The sequence below is a fragment of the Lutjanus erythropterus genome, chromosome 6 (assembly GCF_056507025.1).
Source record: "Lutjanus erythropterus isolate fLutEry1 chromosome 6, fLutEry1.hap2, whole genome shotgun sequence".
Taxonomy (NCBI): Eukaryota; Metazoa; Chordata; class Actinopteri; order Lutjaniformes; family Lutjanidae; genus Lutjanus; species Lutjanus erythropterus.
This window is the reverse complement of record NC_139322.1, coordinates 25,663,081-25,686,461: the sequence shown is the minus strand read 5'-3', so window position 1 is coordinate 25,686,461 and position 23,381 is coordinate 25,663,081. Positions and strand designations below refer to the sequence as shown.

Below are 23,381 nucleotides of genomic sequence, written 5' to 3'. Positions count from 1 at the left end.
GGAGTAAAAAAATATTGATATCGAAATATATCGGTTGAATTCTATATATAAACTTGAGTTGCAAAAATCAATTGATTAGCAATCAACTATTAAATTAAAGCTACTAGAAGGAACGTCCATATTTTGTTGTTTTTGGAGCCCCCTGTGGACAAAAGCAGAAGTGTTTCCACCATAATATAAACATAAAAAATAAACATTAAAAACATAATTTTCTAAAGAACAACTTCTTTCTGCTTCTTTTAAATTGGCTAACATAGTAATCATTGTAACTTTGCCTGAGAAAATGTAAACGTGTTTGTTTCATCCGATTTCACTGAGAATCAGACCAGGAAGTAGGCATTAAGATTCATGATACAGAAACAACCAATGTTCTTGCACATGTTCTTGTTTGCTTCTGATGAACATATAGACATCAGTATTAAATTGAGACTTTTTAATGACCAGTTAAAACCTCCTTGTAGTAGCTTTAATTAACAAATATTTAAATAAAAGAAAGACAGTCCAAAGTCTGTGATTCCATCTCCTTAATTGTGAATATTTTCTGGTTTCTTTACTCCTTTATGACACTAGACTGAATATCTTTAGGATTCTAATAAAATAAGACATTTGAAGACATCATCTTGGGCTTAGGGTAACACAGATCGACTTTTTTTTTTTTTTTTTCTTTACCATTTTCTGACATTGTGTAGACCAAACAACTAATTGATTAATTGACAATGAAAATAATCAGCAGTTGCAGCCCTAATATGAACACACATTTTTTTGCATTTTCTTTTAGCATTTTTTTTTTTTAATGATCCCTCAAAAGTAATTAACACTCTCGCTGGTCCTGATGGATGGCTGCCCACCTTTAATAAAAGAATCTTCACAAATAAATATATAAATATATATAAAATATATGGATATGTTAAAACTGAATTAAGATAACTGACCAAATATCAAAAGTATCAACACATACACAAATATAGAATGCTATAGCTGTGATAGGCCAGTATCGGGCCAATAATATTGGTCGACCAATATATCGGTCTGGCTCTATTGCTGAGTAAGTCATCCCCATCCTCCTACCATCACCTACCCCTCTATCTCTCCACAGGACACACACATACACACACACAAACACACAGTGTCAATCCTCCAGGGTAAACTCAGCACACGCCGCTCCATTAGTTATCAATTAAGTCTGGAAATCTCCACCTGGCTTACACACACAGACGAAGCCGACACACATACGTAGCGTACCACCCTTCTCAACAGGAAGTTGAGGAGAGCGTGCCTTATTTGACTACGAGTGTGGGTGAGAGAGTGCGTTTGTGTGTCCGTGCGGGTGGCACTTTTGTCCATGAGGTTAACCTTGATATGAGGCCCTGTCAGGCCAGATAATGTCAATCAATGACAAGCCCTCACAGATAACCCCTAATGTGAAGCCTAAAAAGCAAAGCTGTTTAGATCTTTAGACATGCCCCCTTTCACCAGCATATGAATTGCATTACAAGGAAATGAGCTGTGGCATTTCTTTAATAAGACTCTTAAGACATTTTGACAGCATATAAGGCACTCTGCCGTTAAAAAAAATTAAATAAAGCCCCCGCTGACAAAGCCTCCTCACACACACGGCAGTTCTGATGGGCAGATCCAAGTCCCTGTTAAGTGGAGGAGAGGAAAAGACAAGTAAGGGAGGGGGGGGAGAAAGGAAAAAGAAGGGTGGACCTTTCCCTTCTTTTTTTTTTCTCAAGCTCCCAGGGACTTCTTAATTGATTTCCAAGGTTACATTTCAAATTTGTTTTTCAGATACGGGGGCCTTGTGAATGAGAGTGCGAGTCAATGTTTTTCAAGCAATTTCCCTAAATTCGGCCTGGTTTGGAATGTTTGCATCAGATCTCGCTGACCTCCTTACCCCCTCCCACCTCCTCCTCCCTATGCTCTTTTTCTCTCTCCTTGAAAAGAAAGAAGGAGGTGACATTTACCCAAAAACAGCATGTATTTCCAGACAGGATGCCTGCGCTGACAACATCGATCCCTGGCTACCATTAAAAAATTTGCTCTGCCTGACAGACTTTTCCTCTTTTGGACTTTATACGCGGCAGAATTAATCACAGGTGCCCGTTAAAATGTCAGCGCGGGCAGGTTCTCTACCTGTCCAAAAGTGACCCACGGCTCACTAAAAACTCAAGGCTTATTTTTTTTTATCACACTTTCAATGTTCAATGCATTCTTCTAATGAAGCACAATTAAATTTTGATCAAAACACATCTCTTTGTAGGGCTAAGAGAGGAAGTGATGAGAATGAGTCTTCCTGCTCCTGGGATTTGCATTTTTTAGACCCTGTGGCTGTGACTCAGCTGCCAGAAGTTTAGTTTTACTTTCCTGATAAGCAAGATGAAAGTGAAATGATATATGATACTTGAAAAGTGTGTGTGTCCATGTGTGGTTTCTAAACCGTGCGTATATGCACAATAAACTGTAAGCACATATGTTAAGTGGCTGTGACCAATATTAAGTGTGTGTGTTGTTGTATGTGTGTGTTGCGTGCCTGCTTCCAGGCTTGTAGACAGCAGGGCATTGTGCTCTGTGCTCTCCTTCTGCTCCTCTCTGTCTGTCTAGTGGCTGCAGGTCACGTCATTCTGCTCTGAGACACACACACACACTGTCAAATACACACACTGGCATTTGTACACACTCAGGAAAAACCGATCCACAGCGAGGGTAAACACACGGCTGCATCAGTGACAGCACTAAAACAGTGTGCTTTAACTAAAAGTTCAATGTAAAGTGGAGGCGGAACTAAACGTGGCAGTTTTCACCTAAAACAGGAACATTCTTGTTTCTGGGAGTTCAGTAGAGGGAGGAATGTGCCGTGACTGAATTTCAAGGTGTGATAAAACAACACTCACAATGAGGGAAGAAAAAAAAAAGAAGAAAAATGACTGTGAAACGATGAAACAAGCAAAGCTGCTTTACAGGAAAAAAGAATGCTGTCTATTTTGGGTCTCAGTATACAAAAGGAAGTGCTGCTAAGTTGACTCAAACAAATAAATTTGCTTTTGATAAAACCACAGCAACTACTTTTGCATTCTACACCAAACCCACTTTGTTTCCTGCATCTTTATCTTCATGACTTGCTATGTTTGTGAGAAGCCACTCTCTAAATTGTCAAGCACAAATAACTGAAGGTTTTCAAATGGTGCAGCGTTGGCGGCTTAAAATGTAATTTTATTTGAAAAGTGACAGGTTAAAGGAAAGCCTCAGAAGTGAACATGGAGTGCTTGCCTATTTGCGCTGTATCCAGCTGCCCGTTTTACATTTCTCCAACATTAATATTCCTCTTATTATTATTTTAAAGTGAAAACGGATACTCTGTTGAAGTGCAAATCTGATGAATTACGGGAGCAGATTGCTGCTATTAATTATTAAAACCTATTTTATAAATATTCAGGTCTGTCATGCATCTAATAATGAACGCTTTAGAGGAGGTTACTTCCCGTGCGCATCCTAATGTGTCAGAAATATCACTTTTAATCACGCTCGTGTCAGCGAGTGCTGGGTTTGAACCTGCCGAAAAAACCTACCAAATCAAGGAAACTCAGCTGGCCCACTACTGTGCTCATCACAGCTCTTCCGTTCCTGCTGTTTCGCATGATCCAGCTTCTTCTCCTGCCCCGTCTAAAGAGGTGGTGAACACCTCTCAGCTCCCCGCTGCATTCTTACTGTGGTAATTTGAATGGAGAATAATGCATCGGCAGCACTCTACCCTTCTGGACACACCTAGTCCCAGCGCTACTGCTGCCATATGCTGTGTTGATACATATTCATAACACTTTCTCGTGTGTTGAGCGTTGGTGTGCAATGAGGCTTAAATGAGTGTCTCACAACTTCAAATGGGAAGAGGGAAAAAAGAAAAAGCCTGGCACAAAGAAAGTTGGACTGCTCTTCCCCCTTTTTTCCGCTTTCCCCTTTTCTTCCTCGCTCTTCTGAAGAAGGAGGACATGTTCGGGTGCTGATAGGTGATCCCAGTGAGGATGAGCGAGAGGCTGCGGAGTTTCAGGACTGTCTTCAAGAAGCCATGAGAGACGGCAACTGTCAACATGGTTGGATAAACTGTGCTGTCAGGTGGACCGGATGGGCTCACTGGTAGGGTGAGAATCAATGGCACTGTACCACGACCTCCATACACCCCAGCGGTATATACATATGCTGCACAGAGCATACACACAACCAGACAGAGACACACACACATTGTGAAGCGCTCTAAGATTAACACTGTCAGAGTTACAATGATACCCTTTCATTATCTGCACACGGGGCCTCCTTCGTGCGCTTGCTTGCCTCACTGTCCTCTCCACTGCTTCTCTATGGAGGTAGTAATTACTAAAGCTAACATTTCTTGCTCTCTGTGCCTCCAACTACCCTACACTTCCCCATTATTTCTTTCTCTTTTTGCAGTTTCAAGTGCCTTGCCAGGCTTTTGCCAACTGGTGACACAGCTGAAGGTATGCCAGCGTCGATGGCAGCACCAGTGGGACTCGCTGTGCATGTGTGAGCGCTGTATTATGAGATTATTTGGTGCCCAGCTGATGTGCAATAAAGGCACAGTGTGGTACCCCAGATTCAGATCAGTCCTCTGGGTCAAACACTCATTGTGGTTCGACAACAGAGAAGTGCTTGATGTACCACTGCAGTATCTGTTGTACTATACATTGTTGGTTTAACAGGCCGGGATCAGAGAGATGCTCCCTCTTGCATGGCATTTTTCATTACCAACAATGCTCTTACTCTTTGGCTTTCTTCTTCCTCTCCCACTGGAACTATGGCTTTATCAAAGGTGATAGCTTGCTCAGGCGCATTTTCTCAAACGTCTTCTTCAGCCAGCCATTTCCCAAGCCGCTCTCGGGTAAACGTCACTCATAAAAACCGGGGAAGATTTGATGGTGAGATCAAAAAGAAAGGAAGGACAGCAAGGAGAGTGGGGAGTTGGGGGGAAGAAAGAGGAATGATACCCTCCTCCCCCATCCGACACCAACGAGTGCTGAGGGTAATTCCTCCGAGCAGGGCCTGTGTTTTCAGACGCAAATACAACAAAACGCCGGGTGCTGCCACGAGACATCAAAATGGGCGATTTTGACTTCAGAGGGTCTTCAGATGCTTGAGGAGTTGAGAGAACAGAAGGTACCAGCAGGCTGTTAACAACCAATACGGGAACCACGCCAGAAAGACTGTCTCCTCCCAAAATGCCAATCGGCACCAGATCAGTAAAGGCTTCCACCATACTGTAATACCCCACCTGAGCACTTTCATCTGCTCAAAGCGAAATGGCTTTAGAGTTTATCAGCTGCTGTGTGTCTGCTGTTTATTGTACAATTAGAATAACACACTAAAGTTAAAATTCCACAGGTAGGTGTCATAAAGGCAACAAACCACACACAAAGACATTTTAAGGAGACTGAAGGCTTCAACAGGTGTCTTGAAAGTAGAAATTTGACGTAATTTGCCTCACAGAGAGATTTTCATCAGCTAATCAAAGACTTGCTTCGTTCTTTGGAGACCTGAGTTGTGTTGTGACACGCTGAGAGGGATGTCCGCATTTTCTCCGGTGTTGTTCTCGCTCATTCTTGGAGCATTAGGCTCACTCTAAATAGCCTCAAGGAGATTAGACTGGCTCATATTCAAATGCACATTTCTTCTAAAACCCCACTCCACGAGTGGGCCAAGGAGATCAGTGCAGGAGCCTGGTGAGGCGGTAGTCAGAGAAGATTCTGTCATGTATAAATCAGCTGAGAGGAGGAAAAGAGACAGAGAGGAAGAGTGGGAGAGAAAGGCTGAGGTAAAAGACAAACAAGTGTTGGCTCTGCTATATGAGTTTAGTTAGCTAGAGAGTTAGTGCATGAGTTATGGCTAGCGAAGGGCTGAGGGACGCTGTATTTATGAGGGGACTGAGTGAGTGTTAAATCCCTGGTAAGAAATAAAGTCGTCCCTGAGCGAACAGGGGAAACATTTCACTCAGTCTAAGAGGTGCCTTGAAAAAAAATGAAAGCCATCCCTCTTCCAGGGGAAGCACTATTCCGTATTCCCCAAAATTGCTTTATTCCTTAAAAATGCTATAGATCACATCCAAGTGGATTGAATCTCATATTTGAATAGAGAGGAGGATTCTCCGGGTGCATAATATCAAGGGAGTTCACGAGCCAAGGAGAGGAAAAGAATCTGATTCTTCTAAAATTGCATGCGGATTTTCTGAGGGATCTTTGGCTAAGGGGGGCTGCCAAAACACACAGTGCACTTGTTGCAGTGCAAGGGTTCATCCAAGAGAAGTTTTCCACTGTGGTTTACCTAGGAAAAAAGTCGTTTTTTTCAATTCAAATATTTGATTTCAGCCATCTAAATAAATGTAAATATCAATCCATCCATCTATCTGTCTAAATGCATGTAATATTCTCCTTATACTATATTTTTCCTTGCAAAAGTTGAAATGTTGAATGGAGTTCAGAAACAAGCCAGAAACAAAGGAGGGCACATGGCCAATGGAAAAGGAAAAGCTTCACATTGCACTTTGTGCACATCCAACTCTAACTCAGACCTCTCTCCAAACCCTGCAGTGGTAATAACAATTATTACTTAAAAAGGCTATATTTTTGCATTAACTTAAAAGGCTATATCTTTTTCTTCCCCTCCAGCCTGTGCGGCCTCACTTACCCTAAGTATCTTCATAAATCACCAGTTACTGTTAACATGTACTCCACAATTCAGTCATCAATCTCCTACCAGGTCAGAGTGAAAACAGAGGGGGAAATGTCTGCTTAGTAAAATGTCTCTCTCGTGAATGCTGCTACCACCACCCACTACTCACTACACACACTCGCACACACACACACACACAGTATGCACGTAGAGCAGTAGCGCAGACACACACCAGTTAAATAACAAACACACGCGCCCGGCACACAGCAACCAGAGCAGTCCTATGGGACACTGGAGCGGTTGCCAGATCGCCACGGTAACGCAAGCCAAATTCAATTCTGACTTCACCTTTCACTCGGGAAGCCGGTTCCATTTGTTATAAAAACAAATAAACAGCAAGCGTGAAGTTGGAGCCAGCCAACTTCTGCCTCGTCTCTCTTTTCTTTTTCTTTTTTTCTTTCCTGTAGGCCTCGACAAGAAATATCAGGCCCAGGCTGCAGGCAGCAGTAGGCTGTCTGAGAGACAGACACACACAGGGCCGCATGTAAATCTGTGTTTATGTTCACAGACACAGTATTTATTTAACCAAAAGGAGAAAATCTAATTGTACACGAGGAAGATTATTCCTCTCAGAACCGTGTCTCCATGAGGGAGAAAAGGACTCTTTAGCCTTTGTTCAACAGACACTGTTTACATCAGCAGAGTGGAAAATCCCTCCGATGACAAACCTCTCCATCACAACATCTGTATCTAAACAGCCAAATCAATCTCGACCGACACCGCAAATTACTTCACATCACATCCGAAAACATCTGCGCTTGATGTTAGGCTGGAGGGATTTTAGGTGCTTTTTAACAATTTCTATTTTTAGCCGGTGGAATAGTATATTTACATCATATTTTCTTTCCTTTTCAAAGTCAAATAAAGTATATTTTTGTAGCCTTGGGTCACTTTAAAAGCCTGAAATGGCTTCATAATAAATAAAAGATTTGTTGCTATAAAGTTAACTAGTGTGTAATTAGTGGTGAATTAAGTATTCAGATACCAGAAAATAAGTAAAAGTAACACTGCAATTTAAAAATACTAAATTACAAGTAAAATGTGATGCAATCTTATGCTTATAAAATAAAAAGAAAAACAATAAGAAACAGTACTTTAAATACAGAAAAAGTATCATAAATCAAAGTACTCGTCATAATAAATGGTTGACAAGTGTTAGATTAATACTTATATAGAGTTATATATTGTTGTATTATTATTCCTAATTTACATGCAAGTAACTTTTTAGTGTTGTAGCTGGTTGAAGTGGAGCTCATTTAAAACTACTTGGCTTTACACACTGTAGGTTAATTTGTAAGGATGTATCATATTTTATAAACTGATCATATATTGTATGTTTGTAAAATATTAATCCATTAAAAAATTACTTACTGTAAATATCAAACAAATTTAGTGGAGTAAACACTACAAAACCAAAAATTTCCCCTATCCCACCATTTCCTTGAAATGTAACGGAGTAAAAGTATTAAAAGTAGAAAATGTAAAGTAGAAAATTAGGTAAACTAAAATAAAAATTGTACAGTGCGGTATCTGAATAAATGTACTTAGTTACGTTCCACCACTGAATGTCATAAACGTAACTGTAAAATATAAAAAGTGGAACTGAGGCAGAGCACAAAAAGTCAACAGAACTTTTGAGGAAGCAGCACACCATTAAAAGCAATTAAACACATCACTGACATCCAGTGCACTATAAGTACAAATATGCATCTGTAATTAAAAACTACATTTTTTCCAGAAAGCAAACATTACACCTGCTGTTTCCTTACTCACACACGCACACACACACTCTCTCCCTTTCACACACACACACTTTGACACCACCCACCACTTTACTACACATGCGTGCCTGACTCATGCCAACTGCAACTAGTAGCAGACCCGTTCACCTCGAGGTAGCACTCCACTCAAGTGTGTGTGTGTGTGTGTGAGGGGGGAGACAGAGAGAGAGAGACAGAGAGAGAGAGCGAGGGGGTGAGGAAGGTGTGTGTGAGTCTTACCTGGCAGCAGACCGCCCTCTGCGCTCTGTCTCACCTCTCCCTCCTGCCCTGGAAGAATTCTCTCCACAAAGCAAGGCATTTTCTCCTCAACTGCTCTCTGCCAAGCCTCTCTCTCCCCCTCTCCCTCTGTCTTTCCCTCCCTCTCTCCTTCTCACTCCTTTCCTCTTTCCCACTGTCCTCCTCTCCTCTCTCGCTGTCTATCTCTCCTCCCTCCTTACCCTCCCCCGCTCTCCTTCCCTCACCACTCACCACCCCCCACCCCCCACCCGCCCGCCTTCCTCTCCCGATCACAGATGTCGAGGCTGTGCGAGTTTACCCACTTTACCAGTAGGGGTCCTTCATCGCCCTTCTCCACCCCACAGTCACATGGGGGAACAAAACACACACACACACACATGCACGCGCGCACACACACACACACACACACACACACACAGGCCCCAGGAAGAGAGAGCCACTTAACGGGCGCCCTCCTGTCACTGCTACAATGAGAGCCCTGTGCCGAGCAGCAAGGCTGTATGGGCTGTTTCTCTGTGTGTGTGAGTGTGTGTGTGTGTGTGTGTGAGTGTGTGTGAGTAAGACAGGTGTGAAGTGGGTGGTGTGCATAGGGAACTGGCCCTCGGCTCTTTGCAGCCCTGTTCAGCCCTGTTCGGCTAGACTCGGTCCTGGCTCCTGGCCCCTGACGTGTAGTACAGTAGTGGCGCACACACACACAGAGAGAAACACACACACTCACGGGTGTATGAACAAACAGATTGACTTACAGTGGGTCCCTCAGAGCCAGCAGCCAAAGAGAGAGACAATCATACACACACTTTCACTCATACACAACACAGACACACACACACACACACAAAACAACTGCCGCTGTTTGCTACTGCTGCTGTTGACAGTGATAACATGTGCTTTGTACCCTATGTGTGCGTGTCACATACACACACACATTCATACACAAACACACAGCGGATGCCTATCGGCTCTCGTATTTCAGGTCTCTGCTTCATCCTCTTTTTTTCATTTAAAAAAACAAACAGTTTTCATTGACACTGGCATGTTAGATTTGAAGGCTCTCAGCTAGTGTACACTGGGGAATTTCTAGTTTCTCTCCTACTTGTGGGGCACTTTTCACATCGCGGTACAGAGACTATTAGCTGTCCTGCTGAAGAATGTCAGATCTCCATTTGCCTTTGAATATGAGAAGATTCCCCCTGAGTAAAAGAAAGGAAGATCTAACTATCAGAGTGTCAATAAGCCTGTAATTATCTTCTGTGTGCAACATCATGTTAACAACTGAATTAAAGGTGGAAAAATGCTTTTGAAAAATCAAGTGAGAATACGAATGAAACCATTGTTTAAAAGTAGACAAGGAGTTTTTCACTGGCTATAAAACACTCAATTTAATACTGATGCCTCTATATGATCTACATAAGCAAATGAGACCATCTGAAAGAAGACTGGCTATTTCTATATAGTCGTTCTTGCCACTGGGTCGGACTCTCCGTGAAATCAGATGAAACAAGAAAACAAGTTTTTTTTATTAAGATAATTTTATTTTTTACGGTATATTTTGTGGTTATGGCGGAGGAAACATTACTGCTTTTGTCCACAGGGGGCTCCAAAATCAACACAATATTTTGTAGTAGCTTTAATTAAAATTAGGAATTAAACTATTTTTTAAAAGTAGACAGAAGAGTATTTATACACCTTAATTGTGTATTAAGCCAAAGCATTCCCAAACTTTTTTATGTCAAGGAGCCCCACAGTACATTCACATTTGACCACATAGGATTTTGTTTTAAGGGATCTCATCTGGGTGATTTTCTTTCTTACTTTTTAGAGTTTGAACATAATAAACTCTTCATACTCAATCAATCGATAATGTGTGATCAATAGGATTACAATAAGTTACAACCAATCAAAACCCCTATTTCTTCCCTTGTTGTTCCAAGTTATCTCAGGTCACTTTTAAAATAGAGCAAACACAACTGTTCCCACCTGAGGCGATTGTGGTGAGGAAAAACTTCCTTTTAACAAGTCAGAAAGCTCAAGTGGATCCAGGCTCTTTTCTTATTATTTATTTATTAAAAATGTGATATTAAAAATCATATTCCTCCTTTCGCTGGGAACCTCCTACAATCCACTGGAGGACCTCTGTTGGTCCCCAAACCCCAGTTTGAAATCCACTATATTAAGCAATAAACTAATTATAGGAAAGCAGGACTAAGATTAACAAGATGTGGAACTTGATCCCACATTTTTATCAAATATTGCCCAACTTTTATGACACTTTATATTGCAGGAAAGCAGTGATCCTGATCTGGATCATATGCTATTAAAATATCAGAACAGTAATTATCAGGCCAAGCTTTGTGTGTAAGGACTTGTTTTTCCATTTATTGCTGTCTGGAACAGGATAAGGGTATCTGCACTCAAGACGTGATATCCCGGACCTGCTTGTTGGTATCATTTGAACAGAGGGTGGATCACCTTTATTTGAGTTAAACAAAGCCTTCTAATGACACAAAAATGGTAGTCACTCCTTGACAGACAAGGCTCCAACGCCCAGCCAGACTGCCTTCAAAACGTTGACAAAGAGTAATAAAGAAAATAGGATGTTATAAGAGCAGGACACGGATGTTGAATAAAGCCACCAGAAAGTGTACATACTTGGTTGTGATAAGCTAATGAGGGCAACAGAGCCGCGCTTTTGGTTTTGACTCTTATCACTGTTTGCATCAGTAACAAATCTCCCTTGACAGCAAGACTGAAATCAAATACAAGTTTTTAGGCAGATGAAGGAAAGTCATTTGTATTTACAGGAAATAAGAACGATGCACTCAATCATTATTCCCTTGCTGTGCTAACTAGAACGCAGCCCCTGTATTAGATGTTGGAGGAGCAGCACAAGGACAAGTAAAACATACCTTAAATAGACTACAAATGAAGTCACTTAACACCCACTCGCTTCCCTCGCCACCCCCTGCTCTGTCTGTCTTCAACAGAAAAAGCCTGTGTTTGACTATCTCCCTCTCAGGTTCATAGTTGTCTTTTGCTTTTTAAACAGGCACCTCGCCTGTCACGGTGCAGGAACGGGCGCATTCCCCTTAAATGGCTCCTTTTGACAACTGATCTGTAAATACAGCCGGATCTGCAACTTCCCCCTTTCTCTCGCTGCACTTTCTCCCTTCTTGTCTTTGCTCTCCCTCCCTGTGCCCAAACTCCTGCCAGAACCGCACACGCACACACGCACAGAGAACATGAAGGTCTCACTATGACCCACCCCCCAATCTCATGGACACACACACACACACTGAAACACAACCATACACACACATTTTACCCCCACATCCCTCCTCCCAACTTCCCCAACTCCATTCCCCCTGCCTCTATAAAAACACAAATATGCCATAACTCAGGCAGTGCTGCCACATAGCCTCCATCTTGCCCTGTACCGGGGAGGGGGAGGCCTCTCAGGAAGGTCACCAACAAATGGTTTTCCGATTCACTGCCCCTGAAATAATTTTGTGTATTAAAACCTGAATCTGCACTTTCTGGCCTGAAAGCTTTTCTAATTATTCCAGTGTCCTTGGGACAGACACAGATCCTTCACACGCCGGGGGAAACAAGCTATAGAGCAACCACTACAGCCACAAACACCCCTCCACCTCCCTTCTTTCTATCCCTCCATCTCCCCACCTCCTCTCTCCTCTGCTCTGCTCTCCTCTCCTCTCCCCGCTTTACAGCCACCCCCCTCCCCAATCTGTTTTCAAAGCGTGTCTGTCCTTTATTAAATTGTTTTCTTTTCCACATTATCAGTTGCCATGGAGACCTCATCTCTCGGATTATTTGAATTTCATTATATCTATTGATTTGGGAGCATTTCATCTTTTTTATTGTTTTTCTGTCAATTTTCGAAACGAATAACCATCTAATTTGCGTCAGCGCTGATTACGTTCGTCCCTCAATAGAGGTCGGCAGCTGCGCCGGGGAAACAAATCAATGGAAAAACATCATAAAACTCGAAAGTACAATCAACCAGGATATGGGTGACATTCCGTGGTTGCTGAAACGAAGTCATCAAAAAATATATACTTTTTTTCCCTGCGCCTCTGCATGTGTGGGGGTGCAGTGAGGAGGACACATATGTGTCTGGGCAGATATATTACTATATTTCAGCAGATAATATACTATGGTAAATTTCCATACTGATAACAGCCCCTCCCTGCCTGACCAAAACAAAAAAATGCTTACTGTATCTAAATAATTTATGCAATTTTAGCATTTATATATAAATTTTTTAATAAGCTGCTTGGAGCAAAGTGGCCATTAACAAAACACACAGCTGTCCAATGGGCTAAGCCCAGCAGATCAATTGCGCTTTTTTATGACATGATAAAATGCTTTTAAAGCAATTTACACAAATATGGAAAAAATGACTTCATGGGCTTCATTTATTCATAAGGACGTATTAGAAAAAAAAAAAGTCTTACAAAAGCCAGACAGGAGAGATCGTCCCGGTCCTAACTGGAACGGACTTGCTGCCCTCTCCACAAGGACATAAAGTTTCATTACTGATGCACGCAGTCAAAGGCAATTTAGCAAACACAGTGTGCAAAAGAAAACATCAGCATATTGCAAGTGTTCCTGTATTAGGCGGACCTTGCATGTTGTTTTCCAATTTTGATTCATTTTTGTGGGGGCAGGGTGTGGGGGGTGATGGATTTTTTTTTTCTCCTCCCCCCAGCCCAGTGTCACCCTGACCCAAAGCCAAGGGGACACAGCCTCAGTGACAGGGACGTGTGTGCTTTTTGGCCCACGAAACCAAAGCTAAACTGTGTGCCAGACAATGGGGCCTTGCAGCGGGACAAATGTGTACACACACCTTCAGCTGTACAGTGATATACAGCACATGACACCCAGACTCATTCTGCGAGAAAACAGGCCCACAAATATTTCAGTGGATCTGATCATTTAGCATCTTACAGCAGACGCACACACACATTATGCACAGGGGTATGATGGGGGGGGGGGGGCAGGGCCATTTGGAGGCTAATCTTGTTTCAAAGCATCCTCTCTTCATGTGCCGACAATGTGCCTGAGCCGCTCTACAAAACACTGCTGCTGCTGTTGCTGCTGCTGAAGGCCCCATGTTTGCAACACATGTCAACATTTGACAAAGCATTACTTTTCCCCCCAACAATATTCTCCTGCTCAGGCCTCTGAAATGAGGGCGCTAACAAATTAGCTTTTTATGTTTATTTGTGTGTGGGTGTGTCAGAGGGGGGGAGAAAGGGAGATCTCATTTTCTAGGCACCAGTTCTCAACCCCGAAAGAGAGGAAGAGAGAAAAGAAAGAAAGGCTGAATGTTTTGGAGTCACGATTCTTCTCCTGATTGCCCTAGCTGTCTCAGTTGTGCAAAACATGACCCTCCCCTCCCTCAGCCACGACAGAAACACGGGCGACTGGATAAACACTATTTTATGCAGTGACTAGATGAATCGTCAGACAGTAATTACAGTCTTCCTCTCGCCCCAACAAAACTCTACTGTACAGGCTCTTTCTTTGACACCAAACTGCAGTAGCACGTACTATAAAACTGCAGGTGTGTGACATGTTTGTCAATGCCTCTCCCAACTAGATAAATATAAATATTAGACCCTGTGACAACAGCGAATTGCTCTCTGCCGCTTTCAGCGATGTGTTAATAATCTGTGGCTGAAAGAGGACTTGTTGTGTGGACGGACGATGTTATCATGTGCAGTCAAACGTTGCAGAGGCTGGCTTTGTAGAGAAAGTTTGGTGATTTTTTTCTGCTACCCTTGCAGTTTGTGCTTTCCTCTCCTCGATGTAACAAAAATAACACGGTTGCGTCCCAAACTAAACATTCCCACACAGTGGCTGGTAGAGCGCTAGGTCTCTGACAACAACGTGTCTGACGCAGACAACTCAGTCCTGACTAGGGCTGTCATGATACCACAATTTTAAACTTCGATACAATACTAATATAAAAAAAGATACTCAAATAAAAAGAAAAAAGGCCCAGGCACATAAAACAGGTTTATGATGAACTGAACTGAGGTCTTGAATGAACACATTCAATGAGCTTTGGTACTTACAATGCAATCGAAATTAGCACTGTACTGTTTCTGAAAATGTGTGTTTAAAAAGTACTGAAATATCATTACAACCCTGGTCCTGATGCCTGTTTAAAAGAAATCCAAAGTTAATGTGCTGACAAATTTGTTCATTAGGTGTTAACATTAGGGGTGTCACAATTTCAAGAATAAATTGAAAATTGATCGAAACGAGCTTTCAATTTCAATAATCAAATTCAAAGGCAGAATCTGCAGTCCTCCCAGTGTTTTTTTTTGTCCATCCACCCCGAAAAACTTGCAGCGTCCAACGTGTGTCCGAGGAAAAAACACTTCAAAGACCACGCAGTATAGTTTACTGCCATTATATCACGCTTGATACCATATAGATCTTTTTAAAGAAGAATAGAATAACTGTCAGAACATAAAACCAATGATCTGTTGATCTTTACAAATCTGGACTCCATAGTCTAACAATAACACAGCTGTCTGTGTAAAAAATAAAAAAAATCGAATCAAATCCTAACTTTCCAAACAAAAATCAAATCAAATTGTGGATTTGGAGAATCATGACCCCCTTAGTTGACATGTATTGGTGATGAGAGTAGTGAAACACTCATACCCTCTTTCTCTTACACTATACGGATTCATCCGGTCAGGCTGTGCCCCAAACATAGTGCAGTAAACCATGCTGTCAATGTCCGAGCTCTAAAAAGCACAATTACAGAGGACCTCGACTGAATAATTTAAAGAGCATAATTATTGACCTCTATCCGAATTCCTCTGAAAGGTACATTAAGATATAGAAAAGCGCTGGAGGTGGAAGTGGAACTGAGGGAGTGTGTCTCCCCAGGCCTCCCTAATGCACTCTCCTGCTGTACTCTAACTTCCTGTGGACCCCTAATGTGCCCGCTGCTCGCCAGCCTGATGAAGACTGCGCTTAATGAGGCCCCTGTTTCTGAAATGAAGTATCTCTGAAACCATCAACATGCATTACTATCAAGCCGCCACCCCTGCCAAACCACACGTATATACACAAACACACAACCACCGCCGCCACTGTCCCAAACCAACTCCTTAACCCCCACTCTCCCCACCTTTTAGTGCCACCACGGGTTCTGGTAGGCTGGACCAGTCTGGGGGAAGGGTTGAAGTAGGGAGTAGGGAGTTTTTTTTTTTTTTTTTTGGAGGTGGGGGGTGTTTGAGGGTTAACTGTCCCTCAGGGGGCTATCAGGGAACTGGGCAGCCGTCACTGCTGGTGTCCCTGGTTCTCAATTGACAACCAGGGTCTGACAGATTAGCAGCTAGTCAAGAGGAATCTATGGCGCAGGACGCAATTAAAATAATCACTTTTCTCAAATTTGGCAGGATGTATGTGACTGTGAGAGCAACTGGATTTGAATAAGGCATCAGAAGAGTGTGTATGCGTGTGTCTGTGTATGTGTGTGCATTGGGGGGTCGTTGAGAGCTGGCAGCAGGCTTGGGGGAGGATACTGCGAGATGAGGCCTTTTTAATTAAAAGAAAATATTTGTGTTTGCATACTATCGCGGTTGGAACCTGGGACAATTCCGGGAATTCTGGTTGTTTAATGGCTCACTCTTTAAAGTGACTTGAGGTATTTCAGATCCTCTTTGCATACATGCATTTTTAAAATTTCAATTAAGCTATACATTTTTTAAGTAAGACTCAGAAGTTGTATGATTTGAGTTAGGGTTACTTTATTGACATTTTGTTTAAGATAAATGACCACATTTTTCCTTTAAAAGAACAATTCAAAAAAAATAAAAAAAATCCTTTAGGATGGCCTTTATTTATCAATAGAGGGGTGCTGCTGTCGCTGCTGTATTTCAACCAGGAAGGATAGAGGGCACTGAAATAATTAGGCGACTTCTACAACATCCTGAATGCCAAGGACAGGTGGATTAAAGTATTAAAACAATCGCATTTCAGTCTTGAAATAGTCCTGTGCACGACTCAGCACCATGCGCATCCGTTCAAGTTCAGCTGCCAGCTCCATAATGCCACAGGAGAGGGATAGAAAAAACAGCCCAATCCCATTAGCTACGTACATGCATCTCAGCAGACCTGCTTGAAACGTGAGCAAATCTCAGAGATGATTATCCCCCAAAGCTCTCGAATGATAATACATAATCGAACAGTACAGAAGATTTCTTTGAAAATCTCACAGCCAGCGAGCACTAATTTGCGTTCCCCCCCATTTGTGTTAGAATCTGGTGCTTTCCAAATGAAACAGGAGAAGAGACTGCTGCAATCGGTCGCCTCTGCACCCGAGGAGACATTTAACTGCTGTCCTCCAATTACAGGCCCGAGAATGCAACTCCCTACATTAGGAGAAGGAAATTATTTAAGACAAAGGTTGAGACATGAGTTCACATTTGATTCTATTTACAGAGCAAAATTAATAAGAAAGCAAAGTGCTTCGTAGTGCCAGTTCACTCAAACATTTCGGTGAGTGATCTTCAATTTAATCAGGGGTGTTTAACACAACTCTGTGTTACAGGAATAAAAGACTGAGGCAACATTAAAAAAAACTTCTTCCTCTGCAGAATTTGCTCTGGAAAATAACTGTTGAGAATTAAACTACAGTCACTTTTTGCTAATGCTGTGGAAGAAAAAGGGTTAAGGGTACTTGTCAAATTATTTTAAAAACTCCATTAGTGAGCTCATTACTATCAATGGGATTTTATCTTATCAGAGACCGAACCATTTTCTTTAGAGATAGCAGATTTATTTCATCAGCATTAACAAGCCTGCTCTCTAAACTAAAGCAAACACGGACATAGATGCCTGTGAAGACAACCAAAAAAGGACATGTGTAAAATATGTCTAAATCAGTCGAAAAAGTTCTGTTTCTAGAAAATAAGTGATAATTTGTTGTGGATTTAATTTAATTTTGCCTGTATTATAATACACAGGTTACACATGCAAAGAAAAGAGCCTCTTTTCTTACAACTGACAATAATTAAGGTGAGCTGTTCAATGAAATCTAAGCCTCTTAGCCCACCTCCTGCCATCTGTGGCTCCAATATTAGAGCTCGGGGAGGTTCACTCTTTCCCCGTCTGGAAGGAACAGCGGAGAAATACAGTAAGTGCCTTCTACAGTATGTACGAGTCAGAGCACCACGGTCAACCTGCTTTCACAGCCACGCCGTGGAGGTGGAATGAACCGTCTGTGACAGAAAACAAACAGGAAGCTGAAAGGCGACAGAGAAAGAGAGAGAGGAGAGAAACCTGTGCCCTTCAGTCTCCCCCAGTAAAGACGCTCTTAACCAGGTCTGACAGCTGACAGCTCCTTGGCAATTGGGGTCAGTTAAAGGAAAAGTAGCTCAAGTTTTGTTGGGGCTTTGGCTTCAGAGATGTTCAGGAGCCACTGCCCACCGCAGCATCAAAGGGGATTATAGGGACAGGGCCATCTGTTGCCAGAATAAGCGTGAGCCCTTTTATGTCTCTGCCTGTATGGTTGTGTGAGTATGTGTGTGCGTGTGTTTGTCAATGTGTGTGTTTGTTAGAGGGAGAAAGACACAGAATCCCTCATGTCTCTGTACTTTTAACTTAAAGGGCAGCAGAGGAGAGGGGTGCAGCCTACACTGGGGTGGACAACTGGGTTTAATCTGGGCTGGGGGCTCTAAAGGTTAAAACCAGGGCAAACAGGGCATCACAATCTCGCAGTGGAGTCCCTTAAAGGTTAATGGGACAGTTCACCCTAAAATACATATTTTTTTTTTCTCTGGCCTGCAGCACTTTTTTTATCTATCTAGATTTTCTTTGGTGTCAGTTGCCAAGTTCTGGAAATATCAGTTAACCCTAACCCTTCTCTGGAATATAATGGAACGAGATGGCAGTCTTACTACTTTCTATCTGCTAGAGAGAAAATAGTTCCTTATTTTGAGTATTTTGGTCATAATTTCTGGAAAGAGACATTGTTGTTGTAGTTTTTGGCACTTTGAGCTCCACAAGCAGAGTCTCATTTAGTTCCATTTTATTCCAGAGACGGCAGACATCTCCATGACTAATATCTCCAAAACTCTGCAACTCACACCAAAACAATCTAGATGGATAAATAGCAGTACTGGTTAAAGAAATAAAAATGTTTTTTTGATTGGGAATGCATTGTCCCTGCCAGTCAAGTATGATACTACTACTAACACTTTGAGTCCATACAATCCATGCCAATGTTAGGATTCAGGGTTTGTTTTTATGTTCAGCACTGGTTTACTAAAAACAGGATCCTTCTCTCATCACAAATAGTGTGTCTTTTGTCATCCCGGCAAAACACAGAACTTCTTTTTGTTGTGGGTTTATTGGAACACACTGCCAACCTTGTTCCCCCTTCACCTCTCTAATTTGTTTTGGGTCCTGTTCCTGGCCTCCGCCTGGGAATGTTTTCTCCTCGATAGTCTGCTACCTTTTAGCTGAGCCGCCCAGTGCTTGACCTACTGCCGACACTTATTTTCAGCACTCTAATTGTCGTTTAATCACATATCAACCTGTCACTTAAAGACCCCCTTTTTTTCAAGGGGGAACATTTGCATATGTTGTAAAACTAATTCCTATCGAAAGCTCCAGTGGCTGTGAAAGCGGGCGCTCTGTCTCTCTCTTTTACTTTCACACCCATGTAGACACAGTTAAGCACAAGAGAGACACACACACATTCACGCACACACACACGGAAAAGTCTCCTGTATCTCACCTTAACAGACAAAAACACACATAGGCAGACGCCATACCTGATATTCTCGATTCAGGTGGTTTTATCACATTTGTTAACAGTGTGTGGTGACACGTAACGTGTTAGAATAGGGACAGCGACAAGAGTGATTCAGAGCGCACGTACTCGTGCGAGCCAAAGCGAAGGTGACAGTGTATGTATAGTGTTATAAAGGAATCAATTAGAGTTAATAATGTATCACTCTTCCAAATGTTACATTCATTTGTTCACACTTAGATAAAGCTACTGCAAAATAGGTTGTGCTGGGTTTGCCTGCCAGACTACACTACATTTACATTATCACCCTTATACATCGAGGAGCCATGTTCCGCTTGAGTGGTGGCGGCAGAGTAAGGGGGGGTGAGAATCATGTTTTTCGGGCCCAAGGAATGCCAGTCCTCAGGAGATCTCCCCCTCTAATTACAGAGCGGGGGAAAGAAAGCTCTTTGTTCCACCTTTTATTACATTAATTGATAAAACGGAGCACGGGTGGAGCCGTCTTATGGGGGGGGAGTAGGGCTGGGGTGAACTGAGGGGGATCCTCTGGGCAGATGAAGGTGGGTGAGAGGCTTTTGGAGCTGAGGTCCTATTTTCAGAGGACTCCTAATCCCGTTAGGGGCCCTCGATGGTGGCGCAGCCCCGGCACTGTGCTTTCCCACAGGCCCCGGCGGCTGCAGAGTTGAGGAGGGGAGTGGTGGCGGCGGCGGCGGCAGGGGCAGACGATGGTGTGGTGGGTGAGAGTCCCGGCAGCGTTGTCTGGGTCCACGCCTTAATTAACTGTCTCTTCAGGGGGTACTGAGGGCCACACTGAGACCCTATGTCACAAACGCCAGCAAGCAATGAGGAGCTTTAAGAGGAAGTGGCATCTCACCCATTGTGGAATCGCAGGAAACCCTGTGGATCTTTAATATGGACCCCATACAGCTCAAAGCCATATAGATGTCGCAGGACATTAGCGGGGCTATTTTATGACTGGTTATTAGCTTAGTGCAAATTGCACAGGTGGTTGATATTTTTAACAACTTCACAGCCATGAAATTACAAGCTTAAGATGAAAGTTTTAAACACCAAAGGAAAAATATTCTGACTTTAAATCTGACTTAGATGTTATTATTTTTCTACACTAAAAGGACAATAAGTTCCATTTCTATTTGTGCAGAATTGGCCAATCTTATTTGTCAGCGGTTAAGTAGCTGTAACAGGCTTTGTCATGGCTGTAATCTGCTTCTGCTCGTTTAGGCTACCTGCAGACAACAGAGGCTGAGAAGTGCTGCTACAGTGGCCAAACGGAGTCTGAATATGTTACAGAGGCAATTAAACATGTTGGTGTGTGTGTGTGCACGCTCACAACAGTGTCAGAGGTGCTAAGCCGGGCCAAACACGCCTCATTGAAATGTCCATCTTAAAGCCACCCAAGTTCCTCATCTCCCCCGCCCTTCGACAACCAAGATGCTTCAAGACTGTCAAAAGCATTTTCCACAAAGCTGAGGAGAGGGCAAGGAAAAAAAAAGGACCTGCCACTGTCACATGCATGCCTGCGCGTGCACACACACTTGCGAGGCTGTCAGGTAAATTAGATCTGAAAGCTGACAATTTCTGACCATATTTCCTTGATTATTTCGAACAAATGCACACCAGCCGCTCTAAGGAGATTAAAGTGACATAAAAGTCCCGAGTGGGAGGAGGGAGGGCAGAGAATCCAGGTCACCCCCATTTGTCCCCCTGCCTGACAGCAGCTATATCGCTATCCAATCCAATAAAAGTCCCCCCCTCCTTTTGCTTTAATTAATTTTACAGCTAGCTTGCTTAATTACTTTCAATCAAAATCCTCTTGCCATCACAAAATTAGAAATGGTTCAACTCCATTAGTCTAAATTCTTCATTTACATACACAAAGACTGTCAGCTCTTGCTAAGCAAACGGCCTCCTGCTTGATGAGATTGTTTTTTTTCACACACTCTATCACTCTCTCCCCTACACACACGCGTGCGACTGTGGTGTTAATTTTTTTGAAAGGAGAAAAGTAGCATAAAATTATTTGATCCCTTTACTTAAGACATTCTCTCCCTAATCAGGGGTTCAGGTAGGCTGTGGTGCACATCATCCAAGGTAATGGAGAGTTGAGTGTCTGTCTACAACTGTCCAAACTGATTACATCCACAACTCAAAGGAAAACTGCTCGACCTTAAACAATGCAGCACATAATATATACATGATGAAAAGAATTAGTAAGACTGTGTAAATGAAGCTAACTAGTTCTTCCTCAGGATTAGCTATTATTTCTGCCGCAGATTACCCGGTGACACGTAGAGCTCCGTAAATCTGGTTCCTTTGTGGCAGGGTGTCACCAGTCCTGACTTGACTGTGGAAACTAGCAACGCACTACTGCTGGTTGGCCGCTGTAAGCAAAGCAACGGGATTTTTCAGAGGGGTGAGGGCCCATGCCCTACCGCCTGATCACTTCAACTTGGCACACAGACATCCTCTCCATCACACACACTGCCTAAGGCCTACACATCATCAAGAATTAAGGACATGCAGATAGGGTTTGTGCACTGACCAAAGTGAAAACCCAGGCGCACAAGCACACACACACATATACACTTCACACACACTACCAGTGTCATAATTAGGTCCCGAGATGAGGGCATTAAACTGGTATAATGCACTCACTGCCGCAGTACACTACCACAAAATATATCGACACTAAACCTACATGCTCATCAGTGACACCCTCCTATTGCTTTTATTTCCTTATTCACATGCGTGCTACTCAGCAAGCCCGGCGCAAGAAAACCACACAACACATCAGCCTTTGATCTGCTGTGTTCAGATCATCTTACAGTCGCTGCCCTTTCATAAAGGTGAAGTTGTGGAGGGAAAAAAAAGGCACCTTTAAAAAGGAAAGAGGTGAGGGAGGTATGAACATAGATGGAATATATTAACGAGATACAGGATGTTTTCTTTCAAAAAGTTTTCAAGCTTCCAAGTCTACTTCCTGGATATACGACCCACTGAATATGCTCAGTAGTGTTTCCCCTCGAGTTCCCACTCCATTAGACTACATTCACATGACGTCACACATTTTTAAATTGTTTGTCTCGGCTCAAGAAAAGCTTTACACGATTCCAATATTTTATATTTATATCTTAAAGGAAAAACTTAATTGTCCAAAATGATATCAGAGCACTGAAACAGGAAACTTTCACTAGTGTTTTTTTTTTTTACTATAATTAACTACACACAAAAAAAAACAAATAGGCTAAGATATATGTATATATTAATCCTGAATTTAAAAAAAGATCAAATATTCATAAAATATTGCCTACAAGCTAACAAATTAAAACAATCTGCATGATGTTCTGTTAAAAAATTCTTATAGGTGCATATTGGACAATATGTATGCCAATACCAAAACAAACCAATAAAACTATAATAGGCCAATATTGGGTTGATAATATCACATGATATATCACTCAGGCTCTACAACTGACCTGGGCTGCAGCTCTATGTGCCCTGGGAACAGTTTTACAGACGTCTCTTTTTTAATGGTCGCTTACAGGGAAACTGTTTTGGGCTGCAGGTGATTTTTTTTTTGCTGCAATACCGCACTTAGCCAGTGGGAAAAACTGCAATTCTCAGTCTAGGTTCTATTATACATGTAAGGATTTCCGAACATTGTGACAGAGTCAGGAAAGCCTAATAAAAAGTGACCATGGATTAGTGAAAAAAAAATAAAGGGTGAGGGTATCACTTATGGGCTAACGGGCTGAACACAATGCAGGTCTGACCTGGCCCCTTTTGTCTGTGTCTGCAATCACCGG

At 42.4% G+C, this 23,381-nt stretch overlaps 1 protein-coding gene across 7 annotated transcripts in view; it reads right to left on the bottom strand.

Moving 5' to 3' along the window:
• casz1 (castor zinc finger 1) overlaps window positions 1-23,381 on the bottom strand; it is a 211,358-nt gene that overhangs the window by 50,623 nt on the left and 137,354 nt on the right. For 3 of the 7 annotated variants that reach the window (XM_084721382.1, XM_084721377.1, XM_084721383.1), the window contains exon 1: window positions 8,736-8,894. The exons of 3 other annotated variants lie outside the window; for them this stretch is intronic. In XM_084721382.1, coding sequence (XP_084577508.1) covers window positions 8,736-8,814 — 79 coding nt within the window. In that variant the 5' untranslated portion in view covers window positions 8,815-8,894. Of the gene's footprint in view, window positions 1-8,735; window positions 8,896-23,381 lie in introns of those variants that run through there. One more of the 7 variants, XM_084721376.1, reaches the window with a different exon arrangement.